Source organism: Zalophus californianus, chromosome X (assembly GCF_009762305.2).
Source record: "Zalophus californianus isolate mZalCal1 chromosome X, mZalCal1.pri.v2, whole genome shotgun sequence".
NCBI lineage: Eukaryota > Metazoa > Chordata > Mammalia > Carnivora > Otariidae > Zalophus > Zalophus californianus.
The window spans coordinates 70,115,712-70,141,473 of record NC_045612.1 but is presented as its reverse complement, the minus strand read 5'-3'; the positions used below and the strand labels follow the sequence as shown (position 1 = coordinate 70,141,473).

Below are 25,762 nucleotides of genomic sequence, written 5' to 3'. Positions count from 1 at the left end.
GGGTGGCAGGCATGGGAGCCCGTCAAGTGAGCTGGCAGGACCGAGGGTGCACATACCCACAAGCAAACCTAAGGTCTTTTTCAAGGTACAAGTGCCATATTTATTGTGGTATTTATGTACTTCTTAACCATTTCATATGCATAAAGTTATGATGCTGTGTTTATCAGGTTCCTATCGTTTTGTATGTATTTCTGGCAAACTTCTTTTTTTTTAATTTATTTGACAGAGAGAGGGCGAGAGAGCAGAAGTAGGCACAGCTGCAGACAGGGAGAGGGAGAAGCAGGCTCCCCCCTTGAGCAGGGAGCCCAATGCGGGACTTGATCCCAGGACCCTGGGATCATGACTTGAGCGAAGGCAGATGCTTAACTGACTGAGCCACCCAGGCACCCTCTGGCAAACTTTTAAAATGTTGTGTCCCAACCTCATTTTCCCAGGAGCCCTATAGTTTTTATTTCTCAAATATGCAGAGCATGGTGATTTTCAAGAAACATGTATGTCTTCTTATAGCCGAACTGACTGTCCCTTGTGCTTATGGCATATCTTCATCTGTGAAATTAAAAAAAAAAAACAACTTTAGGGACATCTTTAAAGAAGAGTGAAAAACTATTTCCATTGTATACAGAGAATCCGAAGAAGTCACTGACTATATTTGGGCTACTCAAGAGTCAGGAGGGAATGGGGCACCTGGGTGGCTCAGTCAGTGAAACGTCTGACTTGGGCTTAGATCATGATCCCAGGGTCCTGGGATCAAACCCTGCCCGGGGTCCTGGGATCGAACCCTGCGTCGGGCTCCCTGCTTAGTGGGGAGTCTGTTTCTCCCTCTCCCTCTGACCCTCCTTCCCACTCGTGTTCTCTCTCTGTCTCAAATAAATAAATAAAATCTTAAAAAAAAAAGAGTCAGGAGGGAAGCCAGAAAAAAAGAATAAAAAAGAATCCAGATTTCCCAACTCTTTCCCCCACCCCCCAAGTCCAAAAAACCTGAATGTGTTTTGTACTTAGTAGGCGTAGGCACATTTGATAAATACATTTTTCTTTGAGCAAGAAAAGTTTTTGATAAATAATCCTGTGGAATTTGAGGTCTGAGAAAAATGGTAGAATCAAAACAGGGTGGTCAAAATAGGGTGGGTTATTTCTATTACTGCTTATCTTATTTGATTTCTAAAAAAGGGATATCCTTTAATTTACTGAAATTTAGAGTAAAACAGCACTTTGTGGCCCCTGAAACTTTGGTGTAACCCTATTATTTAAACTCATATTGGCAATTACAGATTAATATTGGCCAAAGCATTCAAATTACACAACATTGCGTTTTATGTAGCCAAGTATAAGTGACTTCCAAATGTTGGATTTATGTCCAAGTTTAGACCATAGCCAATTTGTAGAATGCCTGACACTAAACTTCCTTGATCAAATCTCCCAGTCTCACTATTTTCCAATGATGGTTTCTAAATTACTTTATTCATGTAGCTCAAAAAAGCAATGATGACCATGTTTTGGGGGACAAGGACAAGGTATAAATGGGTTGTTGTTGTTTGGGGGGGCTAAAGTCAGAACATCATTTCCAAGGTTTATTAAAATATATATATACACAAAGCCAGGAAGTAAACTCAAGTACCTGTAACAACTGAGGCAAGTGGACAGGGCTTGCTATTTTGCTATCTATGTCTGTTAAAAGCCAAGTCTGAGTGATGGCAATATAAAGGCCTTCCAACTCTTAACCTAGTGCCCTCAAGTACTAGTCTCTAGAAGACTCTAGAAGACTCTGTTTCTTCCCTATTAGGGAAGACTTCCATTTGGTCACAGGGTCAGCATAGACATTAACTGAAAGACGTAGACATACTAAAAACCATTCTTCTGAAAAGCTCTTTCCCTGGCATATTACCTGTTCTACATTGCCACTGAAGACCCCATCGAGGATAAAGTACGTCCAGAACAGTGGCCATTCACACTCAATGTTTTCAAATAACTTCAGCTCAGATGGTTCATAATACAGGCGACCGGGATCCTGGTAAAAACACAAAAAAGTCTATCTTATCACTGCAAAGTCAGCCATACATCTTTTGTTTGGAGGTCTCACAATATAGCCTTTCACTTTTGATAGTTTGTTTCAGAGAAGGCAGGGCATTACATATTCCCCCTCCCTCAGCGAATACTTTGTGATGTGACTTGTAACTAGTAGAACTGGGGTAAGAATGATACCATAGGCAGGTATATGAAGAAGTGAGATTCATTTACAATAAACATGAATGTGATTTTATATTTGTTAAGTTTGAGGTAGCAGCAGAACATACAAATAGAAATGTTTACAAGGACAGCAAGTGATGAGGGTTCGGGAATGACTCTCATGGAGGTGACACTTGAAGCACAAGTTACAGATGTAATACCTACATACAGTGAACAAAGGACCCAAGAACAGAATCTTGGTAAACCCTCATAGTTTCGTGAGGAAAGAACAAAAAGAGAAGAATTAGGATAGTGTAGTGTTGTATAAAGTAAATGGGAAAAGAATTTCAAGAAAATGGAGGGGTAGGGAACAGTAATGTACTACAGAGAAGTCACGTATAATAGGGATGGGATAAAGGCTATTGGATTGATCATTTGGGAGATTCTGATGATATTTCAGAGTGTAATTTTAATAGATTGGTAGAGCTAGAAATCAACAGGCCTAAAGAATAAAGTGGAAGAAGGGAAGTAGACCAGAAGAGTTTGAGCTCGGTGATTAAAAAAAGCCCTAAACAACGTGTACATTGCCAGTGAAGTGCTCCTTCTTGACCATTCATTCCCTTCAATAATACTTAATTTTCTCCATTGATAATTCCGTGGAGAACTTTTGACAAGTGGAACAGAAGGATGTTAACTTTTCAAGATCAGGTTCTGTTTAGAACTAACCAACTGCAAGAGATGGAAGGGGGCCAGGAAGACCTATCAAAGGAAAGATTTTCCCCTTTGTAATTATGAAATATTGGGGAGGGAGATTCTTTGAGACTATTCAAATATTCTGTTTCTGCTTAAACTCTCATCCACTGATTTAAGCATCTGTCAGTAGCTCTTTCCTGAAACCAACCAGCTACAAGAAGTGGAAGAATTGCACCTCCCTCTATTTTATTTAATCCATAAAGGCTCACAAATTAGAACTTGGCAACTAAGCCCAATGAAGGCAGCAAACATAAGTTATTGTTATCCTATTGAGTGATTATTTTAAATACCACCAGTGAGTTAAGTATTTTCTCTTTTGAGTATTTTTTTATTATGTTCAGTTAGCCAACATATAATACATCAAGTATTTTCTCTGAATGAGACTACAGACAGTAGTGACCATTCTACTGTGGACTCATTTTGGGGAAAAGAAACTTACCTCTTTAGGAGTTTTATATCCATCTCGTAGAAAGCGACAGCAACCATAACGCCCCTGGGAATGCAGAGAAAAAAAGATCAGAAGCATGTACATTGGTACAGTCATATAATGCATCAGAAATACATCCTTTGCAACAGCTATACATACTGACCTATCACCAACAAAGATACAGGATTTAAAAAATAATAAAATGTAATTAAAAAAAACAAACAAACCTCTGATATCAGTCCAGCAGCAGAAACTGATTTCAGCAATCAATGTGAGTTCCAGTGAGGGCTAAGTCACAGGCTTTTCCCTAAAGCAGAGTTTCTAATATTACCCTCTCTATCACTTTCCACTATAGGGTAAGTCTGTAACAGCCCAATTACTAATCTATGTGGTCCTGTTCACAGAGCTCATAAGGGAGCAACAGGCTTTTTTTTTTTTTTTTTTAAAAGACAACATATTTTTTGTTAAATTTTGAGATAATTTGAGACTTACAGAAGAGTTGCAAAACCAGTACAGAGAGTCCCCATTACCCTTCATCCACTGTCCCTTTATATTAACATCTTACATAACTGTAGAACATTTATCAAAACTAAAAAATTAATCTTGGTACAACACTATTAACCAAAGTACAGAACTTCTTTGGATTTCTCCAGTTTTTCCACTAATGGCTTTTTTTTCTCTTCCAAAACCCATTTCAGGATCCCACTGCATTCAGTTGTCACATCTCTTTAGTCTCTTCCAATCTGTGACAGTTCCTTAGTCTTTCCTTGTTTCTCATCACCTTGACGCTTTTGAAGAGATCGTCCGTTATTCTGTAGAATGTCCCTCAATTTGGTTTTGTCTGATGTTTTCTCATGATTACACTGAGATAATGCATTGTTTGCACAGATACCACACTGGTCAATATGTTCTATTACCGGGGGTGTTAACACTGATCATTTGGGTAAATCACTGACTCGAGGCCCCCAACGACATTAATTTCTCCTTAAAGTCAAAGCCTTAAAGAAAAGAAGGGCACGTATGGACATACCTGAAGCTTGGTGATGATTTCTTGCTTTGTGAGCTCTACCAACTGGCCATCCTCTACTGCAAAGGCTGGGAAGGAAATAACTGAAAGCAGACTAGCATCTACCTCTTTGGATGTGGAAGCGCGGGGGAGTATCGAATTAAGGATAGACTAAAAAGGAAGAAAGGAAGTCAAAAGTGGCACATTAGTAAATAACTTGGGATTATAAAACTAATAGCTTTAGTTTCAAAAGATCTATGTGGAAGAGGATCATTTGGGAGAAAATCTAAACATTATACCATAATAATGATTCAATGATAATCAACATGGAATTCCATAGTAATTCAGTAATAATTTCTAAGTGAGAGCTTAGCAAACTAGCTATTTCTGTACATCATCCCCTGTCTTAATACTGCTCTCAAGGCTTCCCAATCCTGAATCTTAACGAGCTGCTAATGGATAAAGAATACTCTAAACATCATCTGTCCACAATCCCCTTGCACCATTAGCAACCACTGAAGCATAAAGATAGAGAAAATGCAGCTGCTGAGAAAACAGGATGTGGAAAACTCAGCTCCTACACTGCTGACATTTATTTTTTCCAAGGAAAATTTCACATTTTTGAAATGAGAAGATGAGTTTATATTCACCATTGTTAACTAATCAGGGTTTGAAGACGGGGAGAAAGTCATCTTACCAATGAGAAGAACCTTACTCTTAGAGAGAGTAACCCTAAACAAAAGTGAAGATACATATTTACCACTTAAAACAGTCTAATCCCAAACATCTAAGCCTAGAGCCAACTGGGGACAAGAGAATGTTTCAAAGCCACTATCAAGAAGAACACTCAAAATCAGTCACCTCTTGTTCTCTTGGTATTATTTAGAAAAGGAGCAGAGCCCATAGATCCTTGATAGGACAACACTGGAGAATTCCACATACTATGATGAGATTCCTTTATAGCCATGGCTGAGAGAACAGGACTATGACCTATGTTATAGTTTATGCTATATCAACCTTATCTCAGCATGGGAAGCTTGGATAATACATTTTTGACACATGGTAATAAATCAGATTATGTACTCTTGGGTCTCTTTATTCTCAAGGCCATGCTCATCCCGAGTCTGGGTAAGAATAACATTTTCTATAATGTCCTTCATTATTCTCTTACCTGGCAGTGTTGTACTTCATCAGCCAGGACATGGATAACTGATTGGGGCCCACCTTTCACACCAAACAGGTCCAGTTCATCCAAAGCTTCCAGGGCTGCCTATGAAGAGCAAAGAAAGAAAGGACATTTTCCGCAAAAGATACAGATTTCTCCTCCCAGTACAGCAGTATCATATCAGTGCATATGAAGTCATTTTGAATTTGTTCAGCAGAACAGCAAAAACAATGTAGCATTCTTTGTTCCCAGGGGCCTCTGAGTTTTTCTTTGCCTCCCATATTATCCCAGAGACAGTTAAGATGGAGGCTGCAAGCATCCTTTCATGATAAAAACCTCAACAAATTCAGTATAGAAGGAACATACCTGAACATAATAAAGGCCATATACAACAAACCCACAGCTAACACTTGTGATGAGCACTGGGTATTTTAAGTGTTGAATCACTATACTGCACACCTGAAACTAACTGGAATTCAAATAAAAACAAAAACAATAGTGAAAAATTGAAAGCTTTTCCTCTAAGATCAAGAGCAAGACAAGGATGCCCACTCACTCCACTCTTACTCAACATAATATCTGAAGTCCTAGCTAGAGCAATTAGGCAAGACAAAGAAATAAAAGGCATCTAAATCAGAAAGGAAGAAGTAAAACTGTCATTATCTGAAGATGATATATTATATACAGAAAATTGTAAACTCAACCAAAAAGTGTTGGAACAATCAATAAATTCAGTAAAGTTGCAGGATATAAAATCAATGTACAGAAATCAGTGGCATTTCTGTACATTAACAACAAAAAACATCTGGAGAAAGAAATAATGAAAACTATCCCACTCACAATAGCATCAAAAGTAATAAAATACTTAAGGGTAAATTCACCTAGGGAGGTAAAAGAGCTGTACAATGAAAACTACAATACTTGGAGGAAAGAAATTAAAGACAAACAAACGGAAAGATATCCCATGTTCAATGGATTGGAAGAAATAATATTGTTAAAATGTCCATACTACCAAAAGCCATCTATAGATCCAATGCAATTGCTATCAAAATTCCAATGGCATTTTTCACAGAAATAGATAAACAATCCTAAAATGTGTCTGGAACCACAAAAGACACCAAATAGCCAAAGCAATCACAAGAAAGAATAACAAAGCTGGGGGCATCACACTCTTGATTTTAAACTATACTACAAAGCTATAGTAATTAAAATAGTATGGTATGGGCATAAAAATAGACACACACCAATGGAACAGAATAAAAGTCAGAAATAAACCCCTGCATTTACAGTCAATGAATATTTGACAAGGGAGCCAGGAACAGTCAATGCAGAAAGAATAGTCTCTTCAACAAATGGTGTTGGGAAAACTAGATAACCACATGCAGAAGAATGAAATCAGACCCCTAACTTACACCCTCACAAAAATTAACTTGACATGGACTAAACATAAGACCTGATACTGTAAAACTTCTAGAAGAAAACATAGGAAAAAAAGCTCCTTTATACTGGTCTTGGCAATGATTTTTTAGATATGACACCAAAAGCACAAGCAACAAAAGCAAGAATCAATAAGTGGGACTACATGGAACTAAAAAGTTCCAGCACAGAAAAAGAAACAATCAAAAAAAAAAAAATGAAAAGGCAACCCATGGAATAGGAGAAAATATTTTCAAACTATAGAGATTAATATCCAAAATATGTAAATAACTCATACAGCTCAATAATAAAAAACAATTCAATTAAGAAATGAGCAGAGGAATTGAATAGGTATTTTTTCCAGAGAAGACATACGAATGGCCAACAGGTACATCAAAAGATGTTCAAAGTCACTAATCAACAGGGAAATGCAAATCAAAACCACAATATGATTTCACTTCCCACCTGCAAGAATGGCTATTATCAAAAAGACAAGTGGCTCGGGAATGTGGAGAAAAGGGAACCCTCGTACACTGTTGGATGGAATGCAAACTGGTTCTGGCACTATGGAAAACACTATGGGGGTTCCTCAAAAACTTAAAATAGGACTATCATATGATCGATCCAGAAATTCCACTCTTGGGCATATATACAAAATAAATGAAAAGAGGATATCAAAGAGATATATGTACCCCCTGTTGATTGGAGCATTATTCACAATAGCCAATGTACAGAAACACTAACTGTCAACAGATGAATGGGTAAAGAAGACATGATACACACACACTCAATGGAGTATCATTCAGCTGTGAGAAAGAAGGAAATCCTGCCCTTTGTGACCACAGGGATGGACCTTGAGAGCATTATGCTAAGTGAGATAAGTTAGAGAAAGACAAATACTGTACTATATCACTTATATGTGGAACTTAAAAAGCCACATTCAAAAAAACAGAGTGAAATGGTGGTTACCAAGGGCTGGGGGATGGAGGAATTGAGGAGATGTTGTTTAGAGGTACAAACTTGTGGGGCTCCTGGGTGGCTCAGTTGGTTAAGCGCCCAACTCTTGGTTTCAGCTCAGGTCATGATCTCACAGGTGGTGGGACTGAGCCCCACATGGGGCTCCATGCTCAGCAGGGAGTCTGCTTGAAGACTCTCTCCCTCTGCCCCTCCCCCCCATTTGCTCCCTTTCTGTCTCTCTCTCTCTCTCTAAAATAAATAATTCTTTTTTTAAAAAGGTACAAACTTGCAACCAGTAGATAAATAAGTTCTGGAGACCTAATGCATAGCACAGTGATTATGGACAATAATAGTGTATTATAAACTTCTAAGTTGCTAAGAGGCCAAATATTAATCATTCCTATCACAAAAAAATGATAATTGTATGATGTGATAGAGGTGTTACCTAACACTTTGGCGGTAATCATATTGCAAAAAAATGTGTCAAATCAACATGTTGTACACTCCAAATTTACACAACGTTATATGCCTATTACACCTCAATAAAAATATTTTATTTTTAAAATTTTGTTTTATTATTTTTATCTCCAGTGGCTGAATTCTTTAAAAATGCATTTAAAAAAAGATACAGCATAGATAAAGTTATAGCATTATCAAGCCAAGCATCACACTTTAAAAATAATTTGAACAAGGCACAGATGAATTTATAGTAAACCACTCTTTTGGTAGGGTAGCTGCAAGTATGATACCAGCACATAAGATATGCTAGAAGTTGTGTGGATGTAAGATATTAAAATGCAACAGCCATTAGGTATTGGCACATCACTGAATTTCCATAGGGAAGTGAATACCCTAAAAAGATACTATGATTGACTTAAAGATGAAAGTTACTAGTCACCAAGGCAGAAGATTTAAAAAAAAAATAGAATTTGCTTATTAATTTCCTGCTTTTCTGATTATAAAATATGACATACTTGTTATAGAATATTTGAAAACATAAAAAAGTATAGAGAGGGCAAAAAAATCACCCAAAATAATGCTAATATTTTTGGCATGTTTCCTATTAGTTTTCTTTATGTAAATCTGTCTATAGTTGAGATCATGTTTCATATGAAATTTGGTTAGGATTCTTTCTAATTTATTTAACCATTTAACAATTGTTGGAAATTTAGGTTGCTCTTATTGTTTTGGTTTTTTAGATTCCACATATAAGTAAAATCATATGCTATATGTCTTTGTCTGGTTTATTTCACTTACTATAATACCCTCTACATCCATCCATGTTGTCATGAATGGCAAGATTTCATTCTTTCCTATGGTTGGGTAATGCATTGTGTGTGTGTGTGTGTGTGTGTGTGTGTGTGTGTGTGTGTGTGTGTGTGTGTGTGTGTGTATCACATCTTCTTTATCCATTATCTATAGATGGATACTTAGGTTGCTTCCATATCCTGGCTACTGTAAATAATGCTGCAATAAACACAGGGTGTATTATTATCCTTTTAAAATCAATCTGTGTCTTTTGGTGGGGAAACTTCAATTAGGTCATGCATAGTTATCATTATAATGGATATGTTTGATCTTATTCCTGCTATTCTATTTTATGACTTCCTGCTGTCTCCAAAGATAAGAGCTGAAATTCAGGCAGTAGCAATGGGAAGGAAAAGATGGAGTCAAGTGGAAAGGTAGTAATGATGATGATGATGCTATGTGGGATGCAGGAGAGTGAGGGGGGTGCAGGATTGACAGATGGTTCTCTTGACAATCAAGTTTTGTCAACTGGTGTATGGAAGGGGAAGGCCTCTTTTTATTTTTGTAATGGTAGAGAAGATGAGTTTAGTTGAAGATATGTTCTCTGGGGTGCCTGGGTGGCTCAGCTGGTTAGGTGTCTGACTCCTGATTTCAGCTCAGGTCATGATCTTGGGGTCGTGGGATCGAGCCCTGTGTTGGGCTCTGTACTCAGTGGGTAGTCTGCTGGAGATTCTCTCTCTCCTTCTCCCTCTGCCTGGCCCTCATGTGCACATTCACTCACTTCTCTGTCTCTCTCAAATAAACGAATAAATCTTTAAAAAAATATGTTCTCTGAGGTCTCTGTGGTATAGGTAAGTAGAGATATGCTACAAAAGCAGTTGGATATACAAATCTGGAGCTAATGAAATAAATCTTTACCTACACGTCCATAGTTCTATGGGAGAATCCGAATTTTGCCTGTGTCTTAAAAGAACAATTTGGTGATGATCCAAATTCACATTAAGCCTTTATCTATGATAAAGGTGTATTTCCTTACCCCACACTTGGTACAAACAAAGCAAGGAAAATTACCTTTGCCATTCCAACTGAACTGGCATTCAATTCTGAGATCCCTTGGTTGGTCTTGTCTCCACGTTCCCATATCCCGAAGTCCTAGCATAAAAAACCAGCATACCATTAGCAAGTCATTACTACTAAATGCTTACTAGACACACAACTCTTCAATAAAAGGCACACATAGTAGCTAATTTGCCATACATATGTGTACCCACAACACCTATTAAGGAGATGCCAATGAGTTGAGTTGCCCCTGTAGCTCTTTTCCTAGTAGCTTCAAATTCTCCTGGGACCTCTAAGAAGTTGGAAGACTCCTCAACAGCTGATCAGGCCTAATAACTATAACTCAGTCCATGTAGAGAAATGCTTCTCAAAATTTTTTATCAAGGCAGATACTCAGGGGGTCTAGAAGATGGAGCCTAAACAGCACCCCAGTGTTTTATCTTAAATATCTATTCTAATTTTACTCTCTATTGGCATTGACAATGTACCATACACTAACCTATGCACTTTATACTACTATCTTCCTTAATCCTTATATCTTATAGATGATGAAACTAAGGTGCAGAGAGAGGCTAAGTGCCTCACCCAAGGCCACACAGCTAGTAAGTGACAGAGCTAGGATCAGAGTCCAAGTACTCTCAGTCCAAAGTGTAAATTCTTAAACATAGCTGTATATGGCCCCTTGATAATATAACACTTAAAATTACTTTTTAAGAACTGTTTTATTTGAAATAACTTTCAACTTACAGAGAAGTTAGAGAAATACTACAGTGAGTTCCCATATACCTTTCACTCAACTTGCCCTAATGTTAACTCCTGACATAACCACAGTACACTCATCAAAGCTAAGAAATTAACATTAGTACAATACTAGTAACCAGATTATGGACTTTGTTAGGATTTCACCAGTTTGTCCACTAATAACCATTTTATGTTCCAGGATCCAATCCAGAATACCATGCTGCATTTGTCATGCCTCCTTAGTCTCTTCCAATCAGTTAAAGTTTCTCAAGTCTTGCCTCTCATGACCTTGACACTTTCAGAAGATCAGTGGTCAGGAATTTTATAGATTTCTCTCAATTTAGGTTCACCTGATGTCTTCCCTTCATTAGATTAAGATTGTGCATTTTTTTGGTCAAGATTTCTACAGATGTTATGCTGTGTCCTTCTCACGGCATCATATCAGGGAGTACACGATGTTGATATGTCCTATTATGGTGATGTTAACCTTCATCACGTGGTTAAGGTGGTGTCTGCAGGGTTTCTCCAGTCTACTGCTACTATTTTCCCCCGTATGATTAATAACTATCTCTAGAAAGATACTTTACAACTGTGCAAATATCCTGTATCTCCTCAAACATCTACCCACTAATTTAGCATCCATTGGTGAATCTTGTCTGCAACCATTATTACAATGGTGCTTCAATGGTGATTTTTTTTAGTTCCTTCATTACCTCTACAGCCATTAATTGCAATTCTTAATTGCAATTCTTCTCTAAGGAAGAGCTGTCCTTTCTCCCTCATTCATTTATTCATTTGTTTATATCAGTATGAACTTATAGATATTTAGGTTATTCTCTGGGTTATAATAAAATATTATCGTTACTTGTTTCATTGCTCAAATTGTTCCAGCTTTAGCCATTGGGAGTTCTTCCAGGTTGGCTCCTGCACCCTTTGGACATGCCCCATTCTTTTTGAACATGTCCTCACTTTCTGTCACAAGATACTGTAGTTTCATCTTGTATTTTCCTGCCCCCAGCCCTAGAAACAACCACTTCAACAAGGAAGCCTGTTGTGTGTTTTTTTTTTTTTTATTACGAATAGTTACAATCCAAGACCTAGGCACTGGCTCATTGTCACTGTGGTGTCATTGCTTCTAGGCCCTCTCATTGAACAGAATTTGCAAATATCCATGTGTACACATGCATGTGTGCATGCACATACACACACACACACACACACACACACACACACACACACACACCCCTATGTTTGTTTCTGTATTTACCTTAAATTACTTTTTATATCAAATCTCTGAGTTAAAGTGAAGCTTCTGGAAGGTAAGCCATATTTATCCCATGGCTAGCCTCACTTGTCCCCAAACCCAGCTCTACCCTAATTTGTGCAGCAAGATTAGAGTATGAGAAGGCACATATCATTAATTCTGCTGCTGCAACCCCTGGCTGCAATGGAGAGGCCAGAGAACCCTGACCTGTACCCTGGACCTTAGCAGGCCTACGGTATCAGAAGGCAAAAATGATCAGTCAACAAATAAGGTCTGCTTGCATCAAATATGTCTATGTTAAACTTATCCTTTTGGCAAATATGGAGTGACAGGTCACAGGTTTATGCTCCCATCTAAACCAGTGAAAAACAACCAAACAAATTAAACAATTAGATGACTAAAAAGACTGGACTATTTATGACACAGCCATTTTCAATACAGTGAACATTATGCAATGAAGAACAGTGATCCCTGAGAGAGGAGATGTTAAATATATTATGATTTAATATAAACCTACCTCATATGGTAGTTGTGAGAAAAAGGAACTATTTTTTGTATAGTAAGCACTGAATCAATGTCTACAGATATTAAACATATGACTAAATTTTATGTCTAAGTAGCTAACTTACACATTATACTCCCTAGCCATCTTGCTCCAGTTCAAGACCACAGACCACTAAAATAAGACAATTTAGCTCCAGATTCCCAAATACATGACATGAGATATTACAGAATTTGACAGGAGTGGAAGCACAGCATCTTGACCCTTTTGTCTCTGTAACTCCTTTGGAGAGAAGGCAAAGAGAGGATGATGGAGCTTAGCAAAGAAAGAGGCTGAAGGCAATTTCTGTCAGAAGTTTTATAGATTGGTTCACTATGAGGGGCAGCATTAGGAGAAGGAGGGGGTTGTTCAGTATTTTTAGAAACATATGTTTAAAATCAATTCCCAAATGAGTACTTACAGCAGTTTTATATGCAGCTTCAATGTAAAACACAAGGTTCTGTATGAAATTGACTTCATCTAGACTGTGGATGATATGAAGTCCTGAGGAAAAAGAGAATAAAGATATAGAGCTGGTCAATTATCACTATAGGCTTTATAGGCAGCCACAGTAACTAACCGATCCCATTACTCCTAAGTAATGGAACAATGAGAGACACTTTGATTCCTAAACCAGAAAAGCAAAACCACAAATCAGACCTAGGCTAGTCTTCGACTATGTGAGATACCAGCATATTATAACATGGAGGAATTTTAACTGTTATTTGTAGGTGTCCATAGAAAGTCTCAGACTCCTAATTCTATAGGTAATTAATTTACAATGTGCCTTAAGGTATCTGGAAGAAGAAAGACAGCTATTTCAAAAAAGAGTTGGAGAGAGTCTAAATACTAAGCAAGAAGTAGCAAAAGATTATGATTTTAAGGAAAACTTAAAACTATACTTTTTGGAGTAAAAAATGTTAATTATTCTAAATGTAAACTACACAAAGATAGTTATAGCTTACAAATGGAGTGTTTTGCATGAATTATCCATTTAATTTTTACATCAACCCTAAGAAGTGCGTACCTCTATTTTCTCCATGAGGCTTAGAGAGATTAAATATTTGCCTAAGACCATTTAACTATAAATAGTGAAAACAGACCCAACTATCATCTGTTTCACTTCAGAGACTGAGTTCCTAACCAAGATGCTATACTGCTTCCCAGTATGTATAGTATGATACATTTTTCTTTAAAAATTAACTCCTCTCAAACAAAACAAAACAAACTCCTCTCCCCTCTCCTGTGCCCCCAACCCCTATAAGGAAATACCAACAGGGGGGTGCCTGGGTGGCTCAGTTGGTTAGGCGACTGCCTTCGGCTCAGGTCATGATCCTGGAGTCCCGGGATTGAGTCCCGCATCAGGCTCCCTGCTCAGCAGGGAGTCTGCTTCTCCCTCTGACCCTCCCCCCTCTCATGCTCTCTCTCTCTCAAATAAATAAATCAATCTTAAAAAAAAAAGGCAACACACCAAATATTTAAAAAAAAAAAAGAAATACCAACAGGCATACAGTGAGTCTTTCTCCCACCCTGAATCACATCATTCCCCACCTGCCAAATCTCTCTGAAAGAAGTCAGAATGGCTAAAATTAACAGCACAAGACACAAGAGGTTTAATTATACATTTGTAAAAACTCACTGAAATGTACATTTTAAAATGGCTGGATTTTATTGTATGTAAATTATACTTTGATAGACTTGAAAAAAGAGAGCCATTTATATGTTGAAAGATTGGAGTGCTACATGAGGTATTCCAAATGGTAAGATTTCCAGGGAGGCAGGAGTCTGTATTTTCACATTTTGTAAAGTTTGTGTGATATGTGAAGTGATCCCCTCACATTATTTAACATTAAAATGATTATTTAATTATGTAATATTTAATAAAAATTCTGTTACATAAAAAAAGAAACCAGTCTTACCAGTTTCTTCTGTATCCTTTCAGAGAAATATTATGCATATATAAAAAGTATCAAAGAGTAGTATACTATATTGTATCTTGCTTTTTTCATATACATCTTGGAGACAATTTTAAAGAGATCTGCCTTATTTTTTTTAATGGCAACATGGCATTTCACTAAATGGCTAATCATATAACCATTTCCCTACTGAAAACATTTAGGTTGTACCTAATGCTTCATCATTATAACCAATGCTGTAATGAATACATATATATATACGAATACATATATGATATATATGATACACATGAATATATATATGATATATACATGAATGATATATTTATATATCTTTGTGCACATGTACCAGTATATCAAGGTAAATTCTTAGAAGAATTGCTGAGTCACAGATTTATGCATATTATTTTTTCCCAACACTGTATTGTGAACATTTTCAAACAAACAGAAAAAATGACAGAATCTTACAGTGGACATCTGTATGCATATCATTTGGATTCAAGCATTAACATTTTACTATATTTTTCTACCACATATGTATCCATCCATCAATACATCTTTTTTGATACATTTCAAAGTAAGTTGCAAATATCAGTACACTTCTCCCTAAATACTTCACCATGTGTACATTAAACATTGATAATCTTCACCAAGTTACTCTGCAAAGAAGTTCTACAGTTTACATACCAATCAGCCCTGCCTGCCTGTTCCCTATACCCTTGTCAACACAGGCCTTAAAAAACATCTTTGATCTTTGCCACTGTAATGAAGGAGAAATAAAATCTCTTTGTAGCTTAATTTGTAGTTCTTTTAATTGTGGGTAAGGTTGTGAGTCTTTTTATATGTTTATAGCCATCCACATTTCTTTTCCTATGAACTCTTTGGTTGTGTCCTTTGCCAATTTCCATGGAATTGCTGGTCTTTGAGCTACTGACATATTGATGAATATTAAGGAAATTATCCTTTTACTCATCATATGTGTTGCAAGTATTTTTCCTAGTTTGTTTGAACTTTGATTTGCCTACAGTATATTTTTCTTCTTGGAAACTTTATTTTTCTTAAGATTTTATTTAAATTCAAGTTAATTAACACACAGTGTATTATTAGTTTCAGAGGTAGAATTTAGTGATTCATCAGTTACATATAACATCCAGTGCCAATGCTCATTATATCACATGTCTTCCTTAATGCCTATCACCCCATTATCCCATCCTCCCACCCAACTCCCCTCCAGCAACCCTCAGTTTGTTCCCTATAGTCTCTTCTGGTTTGCCTCCCTCTCTGTTTTTATCTTACTTTTTTCTCAGACTCTTTAATTAAGAAGCTTTATCCCATGAATGTTTCTGGTACTTCTATAATTTCATTTTTAAAAAGATTTATTTATTCATTTTAGAGAGAGAGTGTGTGAGAGTGGGGGGAGGGGTAGAGGGAGAGAATCTTCAAGCAGACTCCCCACCGAGCGTGGATCCTGATGCAGGGCTCGACCCCACGGCCCATGGACGAGATCATGACCTGAGCTGAAACCAAGAGTTGGACTCTTAACTGACTGAGCCACCCAGGTGCCCCTATAATTTCATTTTTTTTTTGCATTTATTTATTTTTTTTTTTTAAAGATTTTATTTATTTATTCATCAGAGACACAGAGAGAGAGGCAGAGGGAGAAGCAGGCTCCCAAGGAGCAGGGAGCCCGATGCGGGACTTGATCCCAGGACCCTGGGATCATGACCTGAGCCGAAGGCAGACGCCTAACCATCTGAGCCACCCAGGCACCTTTGATCTATTGACAGATGTTTTAGATCACAGAACTCTGTAACTTTAGAGCCAAAAAGGACTGTATGATCCATACCATCAGACAGCAAACTCCTCCTGATGCATGGCTCTGTCAAAACCAGAAACCACAGCACAGGTCAGTAGCATTAGCAATGTGTCTTTCTTGTAGCAGTAATGACCTTAACCTCTTGGATAGAGAGAGAAAAAAGAGACGAGAGATATAATATTGGACATCAGCTTCACAGCTTTATCTCGTCCCCTTTGTGTGCCAGAGTGCTTGTGCAGAGACTGAGAGAAGGCAGACAGTGTGAAACTGGTTTTGTCCATCTCTCAGACTTGTGTCACAGCTAACAAATCACTATACGATTTAAATGCCACATTTCTATTATCTGTCCCTTTACTCATGATATTGTTTAAATGGCCTTCTCCACATCTTGAAATCCAAACTGTTCATTCAAGGCCCAGTTCAAATTCTATCTCCTCTGTGATGCTGTCATTGATTCTTCTCTTCTGTTTCATAGAATTTTATTTTCCTTGCTCTAATGAACTTACTTTTTACTTTGTACTATAAATAAATCTGTACCTAAATTTGAAGGAAAGAACCATTTCTTATTTATATTTATAGTCCCTAAAAGTATCTCACACAGTATTGTGAATGGTATTAAATAATACTGAACAATAGATGTTCAATAATGATTTACTGAATGATCTTATTAAACAACCCAGTTAACCGCAGGAGAGGGACCTGTCTCTTGAGGCAACACCATACATTCAGGACCTCTGCATCCTGTCCCCTCTGTGGAGCCAAGACACTGCTTGTAGAACAGAGGATACATAGAGATGAAATGAGGTAGGGCTAGGTAAGGCCAAAGACGGCAGTACTATTTAAAGCATACTAAAACATGCAGAGCTCCAGAAATGAGGCCAACTCAGTGGTCTATTTCACTTACATTGACTTGTACTCATCTATCAATAAGCCTCTCTCCTTCATTTTTAACAACGTAATTGAGATATAATTCACCCATTTCAAGTATATAATTCAGTGGTTTTTAGAGCATGCAGTATTCTGCAACCATGGCCACAATCAATTTTAGAACATTTTCATCACCCCTAAAAGAAACACTATACCCATTACCAGTCATTCCCCATTTCCTTTCATGACTTGCTCTCCCTCTCCCTCCATCTAAGCAATCGCTAATCTACTTTATGTCTCCACAGATTTGCCTTACCAGACGTTCATACATGTGCAGTCATACAATATGTGGCCTTTCATGTGGAGTTCTTTCACTTATAATGTTTTCAAGGTTCATACGTGTTGTAGAATGTATCAGTGCTTCCATTCTTTTTGTTGCTAAAAAAAATTCCATTGTGTGAATGTATCATGTTTATCCAATTATCAGTTGATGGACATTTAGGTTGTTTCCACTTTCTGACTCTTATAAATAATACTGCAATGAACATTCATGTATATATACAAGCTTTTGAGTGAACAGTTTCATTTCTTTTGCACATATACCTAGGAGTGCCTTCTTTTTTTTCCCCTTCCCATATGTTCATCTGTTTTGTTTCTTTAATTCCACATATGAGTAAAATCATATGGTATTTGTCTTCTCTGACTTATTTCGCTTGGCATAATACACTCTAGTTCCATCCACATCATTACAAATGGCAAGATTTCATTCTTTTTGATGGCTGAGTAATATTCCATTATATATATATGTATATATATATATTTTTTAATTTATCACATCTTCTTTATCTGTTCATTGGTCATTGTACTCTTTCCATAATTTGGCTATTGTTGATAATGCTGCTATAAACATCAGGGTGCATGTATCCCTTTAAATTAGTATTTTTGTAGCCTTTGGGTAAATACCTAGTATTGCAATTGCTGAATCATATGGTAGTTTTTTTTTTTTTTTTAACTTTTGGAAAACCTCCATGCTGTTTTCCGGAATAGCTGCACCAGTTTGCATTCCTAACAACAGTGCAAGAGGGTTCCCTTTCTCCACATCCTTGCCAACACCTGTTGTTTCTTGTGTTGTTGATTTTAGCCATTCCCAAAGGTGTGAGTTGATATCTCATTACACTTTTGATTTGTATTTCCCTGATGATGAATGGTGTTTGGCATCTTTCATGTGTCTGTTGGCCATCTGTATGTCTTCTTTGGAAAAATGTCTATTCGTGTCTTCTGCCCATTTTTTTTAAAGATTTTATTTATTTATTTGAGAGAGAGAGAATGAGACATAGAGAGCACGAGAGGGAAGAGGGTCAGAGGGAGAAGCAGACTCCCTGCTGAGCAGGGAGCCTGATGTGGGACTCGATCCCGGGACTCCAGGAATCATGACCTGAGCCGAAGGCAGTCGCTTAACCAACTGAGCCACCCAGGCACCCTCTTCTGCCCATTTCTTAACTGGGTTATTTGTTTTTAAGGTGTTGTACTTTATAAATTCCTTATATACTTTGGATACTAACTCTTTATCAGATACATCATTTGCAAATACCTTCTTCTATTTTTTAGGCTGCCTTTCAGTTTTGTTGATTTTTGCTGTGCAGAAGCCTTTTGTCTTGTTGAAGTTTCAATAGTTTATTTTTACTTTTGTTTCCCTTGTCTCAGGAGACACATCTAGTAAGAAGTTGCTATGGTCGATGTCGCAAAGGTTACTGCCTGTGTTCTTGTCTAGGATTTTGATGGTTTCCTGTCTCTCACATTTAGCTCTCTAATCCACTTTGAATTTATTTTTGTGCATGGTGTATGAAAGTGGTCCAGTTTCATTCTTCTGCATGTTGCTGTCCAGTTTTCCCAACACTATTTGCTGAAGAGACTTTTTTCCATTGGATATTCTTTCCCCCACTGTCAAAGATTAATTGACCATATAGTTGTGGATTCATTTCTGGATTTTCTATTCTGTTCCATGATCTATGTGTCTATTTTTGTGCCAGTACCATACTGTTTTGATCACTACAACTTTGTAATATAATTTGAAGTCTGGAATTGTGATGCCTCCAACTTTTTTTTCTTTTTCAAGGTTGTTCTGGCTATTCGGGGTCTTTGTGGTTCCATACAAATTCTAGAATTGTTTGTGCTAGCTCTGTGAAAAATGCTATTGGTATTTTGATAGGGATTGCATGAAATGTACAGATTGCTTTGGATAATACAGACATTTTAATAATGTTTGTTCTTCCAATCCATGAGCATGGAATGTTTTTCCATTTCTTTGTGTCATCTTCAATTTTCTTCGTCACTGTTTTATAGTTTTCAGAGTACAGGTTTTTTACCTCTTTGGTTAGGTTTATTCCTAGGTATCTTATGGTTTTTGGTGCAGTTGTAAATGGGATCAATTCCTTGATTTCTCTTTCTGATGCTTCATTATTGATGTATAAAAATGCAACAGATTGCTGTATGTTGATTTTATACCCTGTGACTTTACTGAATTCCTGATCAGTTCTAGCAGTTTTTTGGTGGAGTCTTTAGGGTTTTTTTTTTTTTTAAGATTTATTTACTTTACAGAGAGAGAGAGGGAGAGTTGGGGGAGGGAGCAGAGGGAGACAATCTCAAGCAGACTTCCCGCTGGGTGGGGAGCCTGATGTGGGGCTCAATCCCATGACCCATGAGATCATGACCTGACCCAAAACCACAAGTTGGACACTTAACCAACTGAGCCATCCAGGTGGCCCTAGGGTTTTCTATATACGGTATCATGTCATCTGCAAATAGTGAAGATTTTATTTCTTCCTTATCAATTTGGATGCCTTTTCTTTCTATGGCTAGGACTTCTAGTACTATGTTAAATATCAGTGGTGAGAGTAGATATCCCTGTCTTGTTCCTGACCACAGAGGAAAAACTCTCAGTTTTTCCCCCTTAAGGATGATACTGTCTGTGGTTTTTTTCATATATGGCCTTTATGATGTTATGTTCCCTCTAACCCTACTTGTGTAGGATTTTTTATCATGAATGGATATTGTACTTTGTCAAATGCTTTTTCTGCATCTAATGAAAGGTTCTTATGGTTCTTATCCTTTCTTTTATTAATGTGGTGTATCATGTTGATTGACTTGAGAATTTTGAACCACCCTTGCTACCGAGGAATAAATCTCACTTGATCGTGGTGTGATTCTTTTAATGTACAGTTGGATTTGGTTTGCTAGTATCTTGTGGATAATTTTTGCATCAATGTTCATCAGGGATATTAGCCTGCAGGTCTCTTTTGTGTAGTGTCTTTATCTAGTTTTGGTATCAGGGTAATGCTGGCCTCACAGAATGAATTTGGAAGTTTTCCTTCCCTTTCAGTTTTTTGGAATAGTTTGAGAAGAGTTAACACCTCTTCTTTATTTTTTTTAAAGATTTTATTTATATATTTGTCAGAGAGAGAGAGAGAGATAGAGATAGAGAGAACACAAGCAGGGGGAGCAGCAGAGGCAGAGGAAGAAGGAGGCCTCCTGCTGAGCAGGGAGCCCGATGTGGGGCTCAATCCCAGGACTCTGGGATCATGACCTGAGCCGAAGGCAGATGCTTAACAACTGAGCCACCCAGGGGCCCCAACACCTCTTCTATAAATGTTTGGTAGAATTAGCTGGTGACATCATCTGGCCCTGGACTTTTGTGTGTAGGAAGTTTTCTGATTATTGATTCAATTTCTTTGCTGGTTATTGGTCTGTTCAAGTTTTCTATTTTTTCCTGTTTCAGTTTCGGTAGTTTATATGTTTCTAGGAATTTATCCATTTCTTCCGGGTTCTCCAATTTGTTGGCATATAGTTTTTCATAATATTCTCTTATAATTGTTTGTATTTCTGTGTTGTTGGTTATTTCTCTTCTCTCATTTGATTTTATTTATTTGGGTCCTTTCTCTTTTTAATAAGTCTGATTGGAGGTTTATCAATTTTATTAATACAGTCAAAGAACCGGCTCCTGGTTTCATTGATTGTTCTATTGTGTTTTTAAATTTTCTATATAATTTAAACAAGGGAGCAAGATGGCGGAGGAGTAGGAGACCTAGATTTCATCTGGTCTCAGGAATTCAGCTGAATAGGGATCAAACCATTCTGAACACCTACGAACTCAACAGGAGATCAAAGAGGAGAGTAGCAACAACTCTCTGAACAGAGAAGCGACCACTTACTGGAAGGTAGGACGTGCGGAGAAGTGAATCCAAGGCGATATTCGGGAGGATAGACGGCGGGGGAGGGGCCTCCGCCGGCCGCTTCTGGCAAGTGATAGATCCACGGAGCACAAAATCAGAACTGTTAGAAGTCGGCTCCGCTGAGGGACGTCGCTGCAGTGGCTAAGCAGGGGGTGGAATCCTCCCGGGACAGTGTGGTCTCAGGACCCTTGGGGTCACAGAAAGACCAGGGGTGCCTGAGTGCGCCAGAGCTCCCAGGTATCGGAGTGGGGAAGCCGGCTGCAGAGACGGAGCTGAGGCGCGGGCTCTCAGCTTGGGGTTGCCATAAACTGTGATCCGCGGCCCAGTCGGGCCACTGCTCCTCCAGCAGGGACCCAACAGGTGGCAGATCCGGGGAGACTCTCCTTCCTTCCTGGGGAGGCCGCAGGAATCTGCGGGGTTTGGAGACTCCACACGGGGTCGGGTGCCAGAGATAGCAATGCTCGGTCACAGGCCGGGTGAGCACGGAGAGCGGCCGGAGACTGGGGACAAGGGAGTGACTGCTTTTCTCTGTGGGCGCACTGAGGAGCGGGGCCCCGAGTTCTCAGCTCCTCCGGGTGGAGATTGGGAGGCCACCATTTTTGCCCTGGTCCTCCAAGGCTGTACGGAGAGCTTGCAGGGAACAAAAGCTCCTGAGATCAAACCCGAGCAGCTTGCTTAGCCCGGTCGGACAAGGGCGGGGCAATTCAGCCTCTGGCAAAGACATTTGGAAACCACAGCAACAGGCCCCTCCCCCAGAAGATCAGCACGAACAGCCAGCAAGCCAAGACCAAGTCTACCGATCAAGGAGAACGGGAGAACTCCAGCGCTAGGGGAATACTGCACATAGAATTCATGGCTTTTTTTTTACCATGATTCATTAGTTCATCAAAGTTAATTTTTGTTAACTGTTTTTTTTCTTTTTCCCTTTTTCAACCAACATCTTATCAATCTCTTTTTAAAAAAAATTTTTTTTTATTTTTCATTTTTAGAGTCATATTTTATCCCTTCATAGTAGTTACCCTTATTTTTGGCATATATATATAAGTTGTTCTCTCTTTAAAATTTTGAGATACAGTTTCTTCTAACAGATCAAAATATACCCTAAATCACCAGTGTATGGCTCTGTTCTAGTCTCCTGCCTGATCACATTCTCTCCCTTTTTTCTTTTTTTTTTCTTAAATCTTCTTTCTTTTTTCAAACAACTTCTTATCTTATCAAGTCCTTTTATAAAATCTTTTATAATTTTCATCTTTACAGTCATCTTCTATCCCTTCATTGTATCAACCCTTATTTTGTACATATACGTCTTTCTTCCTTTAAAATTTTAGGAGGCACTTTTTTCTAACAGACCAAAATACGCCCAAAATCTAGTGTGTGGCACTGATCTATGCACTAGCCTGATCATATTTGATCATATTCGGCTTTTTTTGTATTGTTCTGTTTTTGTTTTTATCTTTTTTTCTTTTTTTTTTCTCTTTCTTTTTTCTTTCTTTCCCTTTCTTTTCCCCTGGTTTCAGGTCTTTTCTGATTTGTATACAGTGTATTTGCTGGGGACGTTGTAAACCTGTTAGCATTTTGTTCTCTCATTCATCTATTCTCCTCTGGACAAAATGACAAGACGAAAAAAATCACCTCAGCAAAAAGAACAAGAGGTAGTACCGTCAGCCAGGGACCTACTCAATACGGACATTAGTACTATGTCGGACCTAGAGTTCAGAATCATGACTTTAAAGATACTAGCTGGGCTTGAAAAAAGAGTGGAAGTTATTAGAGAAACCCTTTCTGGAGAAATAAAAGAACTAAAATCTAACCAAGTCAAAATCAAAAAGGCTATTGATGAGGTGCAATTAAAAAATGGGGGCACTAACTGCTAGGATAAATGAGGCAGAAGAGAGAATCAGTGATATAGAAGACCAAATGATGGAAAATAAAGAGGATGAGAAAAAGAGGGAGAAACAACTACAGGATCACGAGGGCAGAATTCGAGAAATAAGTGATACAATAAGACAAAACAACATTAGAATAATTGGGATCCTAGAAGAAGAAGAAAGAGAGAGAGGGGCAGAAGGTATACTGGAGCAAATAATAGCAGAGAACTTCCCTAATGTGAGGAAGGAAACAGGCATCAAAATCCGGGAGGCACAGAGAACCCCTCTCAAAATCAATAATAATAGGTCAACACCCCGACATCTAATAGTAAAACTTACGAGTCTCAGAGACAAAGAGAAAATCCTGAAAGCAGCTCGGGAGAACAGATATGTAACCTACAATGGTACAAATATTAGATTGGCAACAGACCTATCCACAGAGACCTGGCAGGCCAGAAAGGACTGACAAGATATCTTCAGAGCACTAAACGAGAAAAATATGCAGCCAAGAATACTATATCCAGCTAGGCTGTCATTGAAAATAGAAGGAGAGATAACAAGCTTCCAGGACAAACAAAAACTAAAGGAATTTGCAAACACGAAACCAGCCCTCCAAGAAATATTGAAAGGGGTCCTCTAAGCAAAGAGAGAGCCTAAAAGCAGCAAAGATCAGAAAGGAACACAGACAATATACAATAACAGTCACCTTGCAGGCAATACAATGGCACTAAATTCATACCTTTCAATAGTTACCCTGAATGTAAATGGACTAAATGCCCCAATCAAAAGACACAGGCTATCAGATTGGATTAAAAAACAAGACCCATCCATATGCTGTCTGCAAGAGACTCATTTTAGACTCAAAGACACCCCCAGATTGAAAGTGAGGGGGTGGAAAACCATTTACCATGCTAATGGACACCAAAAGAAAGCTGGGGTGGCAATCCTTATATCAGACAAACTAGATTTTTAAACAAAGACTGTAATAAGAGATGAGGAAGGACCCTATATCCTACTTAAAGGGTCTATCCAACAAGAAGATCTAACAATTGTAAATATCTATGCCCCAAACATGGGAGCAGCCAATTATATAAGGCAATTAATAACAAAAGCAAAGAAACACATTGACAACAATACAATAATAGTGGGGGACTTTAACACCCGCCTGACTGAAATGGACAGATCGTCTAAGCAAAAGATCAACAAGGAAATAAAGACTTTAAATGAGACACTGGACCAAATGGACTTCACAGACATATTCAGAACATTCCATCCCAAAGCAACGGAATACACATTCTTCTCTAGTGCCCATGGAACGTTCTCCAGAATTGATCACATCCTAGGTCACAAATCAGGTCTCAACCTGTACCAAAAGATTGGGATCATTCCCTGCATATTTTCAGACCACAATGCTTTGAAACTAGAACTCAATCACAAGAGGAAAATTGGAAAGACCTCAAATACATGGAGGCTAAGGAGCATCCTACTAAAGAATGAATGGATCAACCAGGAAATTAAAGAAGAATTAAAAAAATTCATGGAAACCAATGAAAATGAAAACACAACTGTCCAAAATCTTTGGGATACAGCAAAGGCAGTCCTGAGAGGAAAGTATATAGCAATACAAGCCTTTCTCAAGAAACAAGAAAGGTCTCAAATACACAACCTAACCCTACACCTAAAGGAGCTGGAGAAAGAACAGCAAATAAAGCCTAAACCCAGCAGGAGAAGAGAAATAATAAAGATCAGAACAGAAATCAATGAAATAGAAACCAAAAGAACAGTAGAACAGATCAACGAAACTAGGAGCTGTTTCTTTGAAAGAATTAACAAGAATGATAAACCCCTGGCCAGACTGATCAAAAAGAAAAGAGAAATGACCCAAATCAACAAAATCATGAATGAAAGAGGAGAGATCACAACCAACACCAAAGAAATACAAACAAGTATAAGAACATATTATGAGCAACTCTATGCCAGCAAATTAGATAACCTGGAAGAAATGGGTGCTTTCCTAGAGATGTATCAACTACCAAAATTGAACCAGGATGAAATAGAAAACCTGAACAGACCTATAACCACTAAGGAAATTGAAGCAGTCATCAAAAATCTCCCAAGAAACAAAAGCCCAGGGCCAGATGGCTTCCCAGGGGAATTCTATCAGACATTTAAAGAAGAATTAATACCTATTCTCCTGAAACTGTTCCAAAGAATAGAAATGGAAGGAAAACTTCCAAATTCATTTTATGAGGCTACCATTACCTTGATCCCAAAACCAGACAAAGACCCCATCAAAAAGGAGAATTACAGACCATTATCCTTGATG

General features: G+C 38.0%; 1 protein-coding gene across 10 annotated transcripts in view; it reads right to left on the bottom strand.

Moving 5' to 3' along the window:
- PHKA1 (phosphorylase kinase regulatory subunit alpha 1) overlaps window positions 1-25,762 on the bottom strand; it is a 160,446-nt gene that overhangs the window by 110,200 nt on the left and 24,484 nt on the right. For all 10 annotated transcript variants that reach the window (XM_027607745.2, XM_027607747.2, XM_027607748.2 and 7 more), the window contains 6 exons: window positions 13,162-13,244; window positions 10,207-10,287; window positions 5,521-5,619; window positions 4,374-4,520; window positions 3,356-3,409; window positions 1,883-2,005 (listed from right to left, as the gene is read on the bottom strand). In XM_027607745.2, coding sequence (XP_027463546.1) covers window positions 1,883-2,005; window positions 3,356-3,409; window positions 4,374-4,520; window positions 5,521-5,619; window positions 10,207-10,287; window positions 13,162-13,244 — 587 coding nt within the window. The remainder of the gene's footprint in view (window positions 1-1,882; window positions 2,006-3,355; window positions 3,410-4,373; window positions 4,521-5,520; window positions 5,620-10,206; window positions 10,288-13,161; window positions 13,245-25,762) is intronic.